This window comes from Lygodium microphyllum, chromosome 6, assembly GCF_053477565.2.
Source record: "Lygodium microphyllum isolate KBCC chromosome 6, Lygodium_microphyllum_v1.1.10, whole genome shotgun sequence".
Lineage (NCBI taxonomy): Eukaryota > Viridiplantae > Streptophyta > Polypodiopsida > Schizaeales > Lygodiaceae > Lygodium > Lygodium microphyllum.
In genome coordinates this window covers 9,050,100-9,058,366 of record NC_141140.1, presented here as the reverse complement: position 1 = coordinate 9,058,366, position 8,267 = coordinate 9,050,100, and the positions used below count along the sequence as shown (strand labels likewise).

At 42.3% G+C, this 8,267-nt stretch overlaps 1 protein-coding gene across 1 annotated transcript; it reads left to right on the top strand.

The window, feature by feature from the left end:
• Window positions 1-1,931: 1,931 nt before the first annotated feature.
• On the top strand, window positions 1,932-6,066 carry LOC148034294 (uncharacterized). The gene is made up of 3 exons (XM_087680503.1): window positions 1,932-3,071; window positions 3,203-4,900; window positions 5,243-6,066. The coding sequence occupies exons 1-3, from the start codon at window positions 1,955-1,957 to the stop codon at window positions 5,611-5,613; spliced, it is 3,186 nt and encodes a 1,061-aa protein (XP_087536629.1). The 5' UTR covers window positions 1,932-1,954; the 3' UTR covers window positions 5,614-6,066.
• Window positions 6,067-8,267: the final 2,201 nt, after the last annotated feature.

The window sequence follows — 8,267 nt, the reverse complement described above, 5'->3', positions numbered from 1 at the left end:
CTACTAAGTTATGCTACTTTGAAGGATGGATCTAGTAACATCTCAGTAACATGTTTGCTCACATGTTTTATCTTGAACGTCCATATTGGAGACTTAGCATATAGATTGGAACTATCCTCTTCTACTAAGATTCATAATGTATTCCATGTTAGTCAGCTCATGCCCTTCTATGGTACTCATATGAACACAGTTGATGAGCTACTACCTATAGATAAAGAATGCCTTATTCAATACATCACTAAGGAGATCATAGGTCGGTGTGAAAAGAGGCTTCACTCTTGTTTTATCATTGAATATTTGATTAACTACATTGGAGCAATTATGGAGTAGACACAATTCAAACAATGGTCTATTTTAGAATAGTTTTATTCTATCAAATTTTCAAAAATATGCCACCTATATAGAATCAAAGTACTCTTCAATAGCTACGTTTTGACATGTGACACATTCCATTTGGACACTTCTATCACGAGTTATGGCAAATTTTGTTCAATAGGGTCAATTCTTATAGCAAGTTATCTATTCATTTTTTAGCTTGTTTCTTGAAGATTTAAAGGCTCCAATCTCTTTTAAAGATATCAAGATCATGTATCTAGCTGAGATTGGCCTTCATGTCTTCATTCCAATCAATATAGCTTCAATCTTTCATTCATTTTCCATACTTTGGATAGTTGAGATCAGAAAAGTACTATGTTTCATCCATCCTATCCAGCCATTGTAAGTTTGTCTTTGTAGGCCCTTTATGTGGGGATGGATTGTAAGAAGTTAGAAAAAAGATAAAGTTTAGTGTGAAATTATTAATAATACATTGTCACACTGACATAGGTATAAAAGGGGTGAGACATGTAAATTTTCACATCTTTTGACAATAATACATTTATTGTCTCTTACCTCGTCTCCTTATTCACAGCTTCTATGGCTTCTCTCTCTTCTTTCCTAATTTTCTAGTCTTTTGCTCTCCTTATCACTCTTTTCTCTCTCCTATGCTCTTCTTTCTCTCACCTCTCAGTTCTCTCCTTGACATCTACCAATAAACCTAGATTTCACCGACAATGCTATAACGCTAAATAGCCTTTCAAACATCAGAATCTACTTGTGGGTTATTAAAATTCTACCAAATCATATTACACATATGTTGTTGACTAAGTTAAATTACTTTATTTCATCTCGTCATAACTTTATGGGACAGAGAGGGTGTGCCACTTTATTTATGATGTTGACTAAGTCAAATTACACATATGTTGTTGAAGGAAGACCCTTGTAATTTCTATCACCTTATTGATAGACCTATTACACTTTCTTTTGGTTGTTTGTCTTGTGAGCAAAATATTCTATAAAGGTTAGATGGATTTGTAATAAAGTATTGCATTGTTAGCCACTTGTCTTGTGTGATCATACCTTACCTCTAAGTTTCAATTATTTAAGAGTTTATAAAGCCCAAAGAGGTAACTAGAATTGCAATTCATGAAGCTACCAACAACAAAGTTAAGAACTAGATCCCAAGTTTGAGATCTAAGCTAGCTTAAAAGATTGGCTAGAGCCCACTTTTGGGTTGCAAATATCATCCCTTCTTGAACGAAGACATTGAACTCTTTTGTGCATGGTCACCTTTCTATGGTCGAATTCTCGAGGGTGGATACTTGTCAGGTAGTTACAATTGAGTTACTTGTCTTGTGTAAAAATGAAAATGTCATGTAAAGCCCCAATGGATTTCTCATAAAAGTATAAAGCTTATTGTTAGTTGCTTGTTTCACGTAATCATAACTTTCCTTTTAAAACTTGCTCATTCTATATTTGAATAGCTAAGAAGACCCAAAACGCAAAATGACAATGAGAGATGGGTTCTATAAGACCTAAGCCAAGGTTCACAATAGAACCTGAGAATCGCAAAGAAGCTCCTAGCGTATAGGCCTACCGAGAGAGAGAGAGAGAGAGAGAGAGAGAGGGGGGGGGGATGGAGAGAGAGGATGCGTTAGTGGTCCATGTGACAATGTTATGGTCGGTGGTAATATGGTGGTGTATCACTAGTAGTAGCAGCATCAGCAGCAGCAGGGCGGAGACGAACATGCAGGTGGTGCGAGAGGTGCTGACCGCATTCAAGCAAGGCGTACGCGATCCGACAGGCGCGCTGGCCTCGTGGGACGTCTCCAACGCCAGCAGCGACCCATGCAGCAGCACGTGGCAGGGCTTGGAGTGCGACATGGCGGGGCGGCAGGCGCAGCTGGTGACGATCGACCTCCACAACCGATCCCTCGGGGGCACCGTCTCCCCGCAGCTGGCGCGCCTTGCGGGGCTCCTCTCCCTCGACCTCAGCCAGAACGCCCTCTCGGGCACCCTTCCCTTCCTGCCCAACCTCTCATCCGCCTCCTCCCTCCAGACTCTCCACCTCCACTCCAACGCCTTCACGGGGCCCCTCACCCTGCCCCCGTCTTGCTTCCCGCGCCTCTCCTCCCTCCGCGTCGATCTTAACTCCTTCTCCGGCCCCCTCCCCCCTCAGCTCCCCTCCTGCCCCTCCCTCCTCTCCCTGAACCTGTCCAATAACCAGTTCACCGGCACCCTCTTCCCCTCTGGTCTCGGCAACCTCACCACCTTGCTCCAGCTCGATGCTGGCAGAAACCAGCTCCATGGCCCCATCCCCCCTAGTATTGGCAACTGCTCCTCGCTCACCTTCCTCAGCCTCCCTGTTAATAATATCTCCGGAAGCATACCGCCGTCCATAGGCCTCGGCTGCCGGAACCTCACCTTCTTTTCCTTCTTCCAGAACAATGGCAGCGGTAGGATTCCGCCCGAAATCGGGCTGCTCTCCAAGCTCACGTACTTGTCCCTCGGACTGAATCGTTTTAGTGGGGACTTCGGCCTGCAGCTGCTGGCCAATTGCAGTGAGCTGATTACGCTGGACCTCAGCCAAAATCCTGTCACGGGAAGAATGCCCGCCCTTCTTGGATCGTGGATGCCCAAGCTACAAGTCCTGGCTTTGGAATTCACCATGTATACGGGCTCCATTCCTGTATCCCTGGGCAACTGTTCCGACCTCATAGTACTGGTAGCAGGCTTCAACTACAACCTCTCAGGTACGATCCATCAAACATCATGTACAGGAGCTTACAATAATACACATCTCAGCATGCCTTCGTGATGAATTTATTTCTGTGCAATTTGATGAATGTAAACTTGCTGACGCTCTTAAATTTTTTCCTCGCAGGCACCATTCCTGCAGCGTTGTTCCAATGCCAGCATCTCATCCACCTGGATTTGCAACAGAATGCCTTCACTGGCAGTATTCCACCCCAGATCAGGAACCTCAGCAATGTGCAAACAATCTATTTTAATCGCAACCAGCTCACAGGCAGACCTCCGAAGGAGCTTGGTATGTTGGCTTCCATACAAGCGCTTGCTCTGCAGGACAACTCTTTATCCGGTTACATCCCCAACCAAGTGTTCAACTGCAGCACGTTACAGGCTCTTAGCTTTCAAAACAATCATATTTCGGGCACACTTTCTTCTAGTATTGGCGGTTTAATTGGGTTGGAGCTCTTTACGGCAGACAACAATATGCTCACGGGAGTCCTACCATCCGAACTCTCCAACTGCACGAAGCTGGGGGTACTCTCTCTCAGCAGCAATCTATTCAGTGGCGAAATCCCAGATAACGTAATTTCTCATCTCTCACAGACCACCTATTTTGGTCTCTCACGCAACAATCTATCTGGTCCAATTCCTCAGGGGTTTGCACAGATGATCCATCTCTTACAGCTGGATCTGTCCGAGAATATACTTGGTGGTTCCATCCCCTCTACACTCGGAGATTGTGTGAGCCTTCAATCTCTAAACCTCTCCCATAACAATCTAGAGGGAGGAATTCCTTCGACTCTAGAAAATTTGCGGAGTTTACTAGTGCTGAACCTGTCTCACAATTCTCTCAGTGGCCACATCCCAGCAGAATTGGGAAACCTAACAGCGGCCTTAATGCAGCTCGATTTGTCTTTTAACGCTCTGTCTGGGACGGTTCCATCTGCTTTGGCTGCCATGAGAGCTTTATTGTTACTCAATCTTTCATACAACAATCTAGAAGGTGCAATTCCTGACGGTGGTGTCTTCGGCAATTTCACATCCGCATCCTTCTTGGGGAATCCGAGGCTTTGTGGCCATATTGTCAATAGACCCTGCTCTACAGCTCGGCATGGGGCGTTGACAAAGCGGGGCAAGATTGGGTTAGCGGTTGCAGGTGCAATCCTGATTGCTGCTAGCATTCTTGCAGGCATCATATTTTTCAGAATTAGAAGACGCTCAACCTCCGGACGAATCCGAATGGGCAAGTGGGATTACAGTCCATTTCTCAGATTAAAACTAAGAGATATCGAGGAAGCTACTAATAGTTTCAGTGAAGAGAACGTAATCGGTAGTGGGGTCACTGGAACTGTTTACAAAGGCATTCTGGCAGATGGCAAAGTGGTAGCTTTCAAAAGATTCAAGCTTGACAACACAGCCATTCGTTCCTTTTTTGGAGAGCTACAGTCGATGGGGGCCATCAGGCACCGGAACTTGGTAAAAATTCTCGGTTACTGGTCCAACCAACTAGATACTAATATTCTGATACTGGAGTACATGTCCAACGGGAGTTTGGATGACCACCTGCATGCGAACACAGCTGGTGACGGCGGCCTGCTGTCGTGGGAGCTTCGCCTCCGAATCGCATTGTCTGTGGCGCAGGGGCTGGTCTACTTGCACTACGACGGTCCTGCACCAGTAATCCACTGCGATATCAAGCCCAAGAATATCCTGTTGGATTCGGACATGGAGGTTCGCATAACGGACTTTGGGCTTGCCAAAGTGATGGCTGCCACACGCACCTCTACTTTCTCTGACAACATGCAAGGATCCCTTGGATACATGGCACCAGGTAAGTAAGGACTCAACCACGATGTTTTCCACATATGCATCTCCCTCGTTACACCTATCTAGGTACCGAGGCAACAGCATGCATGGCATCTTGCTTGGTGCGAGGGAGATATACTATAGGTGAGGTACCAGTTATCTTGTTTACATCATGAGCTGATGATCCTACGAGCGAGGCAACGCATTAGCTAGCTTTCGCAGACGTGGAATTTGTCTAGAACTTCATGTGAATTAAACCCACGATGTGTGTATTGCCCATGTCCTTGGCTTATGACAGAACTACCTCCTACGTAATTTCTCTCGTACGTTTTGAAGTAATTGACCTACTTTTATTCTGTCGCGACAGAGTTGGTGAGCTATGGGCATATCTCAAGGCGATGTGATGTCTACAGCTATGGAATTGTGGTGATGGAGTTGATAAGTGGACGGAAGCCAACTGAACAGGTGCCATTGGACCAGGAAGATCAAGACATGATAAGTCTAGTGCAGTGGGTTGGGTTGAAGTTTCAGGCTGGTAAAATACTCGATATAGTAGATGCGAGGTTGAAAGGAGAATGCGATGATCATGAGAATGAGATTAAGCAATTGCTCAGCCTAGCACTGCAATGCACACAAGAAGATCCTCGCCGGAGGCCAACCATGCAGTATGTGGTCCAAACACTCCTTTCTTTATCTTCCACCAATGTTGCCTCTACACCATTGGGCCCTGGTCCTTAATAGTGCTGCTTGTCGGCCAAAACTGCTTTGGCCCTGCCATTGCTTAGAAGCTTTTTACTTGCACTTCAAATGCTTATAAGTTATCTCACCATCTACTATAAGAGTGTAGGACAAAAATCTTCACTTAATTTGACCACCACCCTATTTATAATTTTTCTTATGAGTAGGTCCAAATTGACAACTTAAAAGTCCAGCATAATTATAATGGCAAACTGAGAGAACAAATTGACAACTTAAAAGCCCAGCATAATTATAATGGCAAACTAAGTTCTCTCTGGACCTTCACTATTCGAGAGTTGGTATAACAATCAACATATCAAGCAAGTCTTTTTGTTATACATGTATGATCCATACACCATAAATATGCATTTGTAAATGTAACTAATTGGCATTCCTACCTTGAAATAATTGCAATGTTACGTGTTATTATATCCAATGAGAGATTCATTTCAAAATGACCTATGTAAGACTTTGTAAGGTTTATATGTAGTACAAAAGTTGAAAAGGCAGTCATTGAGATAACTTCACACTTTTCATTAATGCACTGCAGTTCCACATAATTGACATTGTGAACTGAAGTTATTAAGATGGATTGGATGCATAAATATGTGCAACGAGAAGTGAGTAGTTGAGTAAAATCAAACTTTGCAAATGACGCGTCCCATCATGTGTTGGAACCTCAAAGACGAGACCGCCCTACTAGAAAATGTGCTTAATAGTTTCTCAAGGCTCGCATGCATATTTCCCATATGCCAAACTGCTATCCTTTAGCTCGCTTGTTGTTAGCATTGCTTCTATCAAGACTCTTCTCCATTTAAAAAACACAATCCTTGAGTGGAAGCTTCAATTTTACCAATTGACTTTGATGAAGATCCTCCCATACCAAGAACTAGATAGCTCCACACCACACGTTTTTGTTAATATGTCATGCTCAAGCAGATTTGTATGCAAAACCAGTTTGGCCACCTTGGTGTTAACATTAGACTTGTAATTTGCCACAAAAGTGGCTGCATGCCACTTTAGCGGCTTAGATCTTATTTCATTATATTCGAAACAAAATGTGTATATGATACCAAATTTGGATGGGACTTTCCCAACATTGTAAGATAGTAGACTTAATGGTTTGAAATAAGTTTCAAGTAGAAATTCATTTTCTACAAAAAATGGATCCTTACAAGTGCATGAAAATTGGTCAAAAAACAGCACTCAACAATGCGATTTGGAGCTCTTAAAACTATTGATAGTTTTTATCTAATTCCAAATCTCGTAATGGAAATACATACTATACATATCAAAATATTTTCGAAAGTTTTGGTCTGATATTTTCTGAGATGCTTTTAATTAGAAACACTATAGTTTTCCGATTTTCTACAAAAAAATGCATTAAAATTTAACATAAAAATCTATAGTTCCTAGCTTGTTTTGACCCTTTCTATTTTCTTTCAACTACTATCTTGTATTGGTCACATTTTTCTAAAACCATTTCTTCTTAATCTTTCTCATTGTTGATGAGAAATGAAATTTTTTGTAGAGGGTTCAAATTGCCACAAAAGTGGCTTTTTTGCTACAATTCTAGTGTTAATCTATAGTGCAATGTCCATACTCGCTAGCTCCATTTCGGGAGTAGTCCATTTCAAATGTGAGCAACCACTTACCAAACAACTTTCCAAATTCCTTACAATAAAACCCCAAGTGGGTCTATAGGAATCAAAGAGCGCTCACTTGATTACGCCTTGTTTAGCCACCTTACTCCTTGATTAATTGCTATATTAACCCAATGTTCCCTTTCCTACTAAAGCTACTACCAGTGGTGACTTGTATAGCCAATCCCAAAACACGTTTGCCATTTTAGAAACCAGTGATGTGTTTCTTTTGACATCTTCCTTAACTAGAACTTTTTTCCAAGCTGTGGGTAAACTTGAACTTAGTCAGTGGGCTTTAAGCTCCATCATAGCATGGGTGTTTAGTTCTTCCCTTTTAAGCCTCCATTGTAGAAAAAATCCTTTGTTTGTGCTATGAAAGATTTCCATTAGCATTTCCACCCATGGAGTTTGTTGCTCCCAACACTTTTGAGAAGTTTTGGGTGCATGCCTTTAGTTTGTGCTACGAACAATTTCCATAGCATTTCCACCCATGGAGTTTGTTGCTCCCAACACTTTGAAGAAGTTTTGGGTGCATGGCTTCAGTTTACAATCCAACTTCCATTAGATTCCAACCACCCTCTGATTAGCTCTTCTTCAAACTATCCATACCTATTGGAACAAGATACATGATGTTCCCTAATTTTCCCCCATACAAATCTGACTATGAGAGAGTCCAAACTTTTTTGTAGTTCTTTATTCTAATGCATTAATGGGAGAAAGTACCCTAAAGCAAATAAAGTGAATTCCTTTAAGATCTTTACCCTTACAAGATATATGGAGAGGCCATGCAATAGAATTCTAGATGTTAATTTGTTTCGTTAATTTGTTTCGTTAACTTATCAAGTATCCAATCAGCCTTGTCACCCTCAAGAATTCCCATCCCCAAGGGAAACCTCAAATACTTTAAGATAATCGATGCCCTATTTGTTTTTTTTCTAGTCCAGCCTAACTGAAGAAGATCCTCCTCACTTACATTAATCATGCATGATTTCCTGCTATTGATCTAAAGGC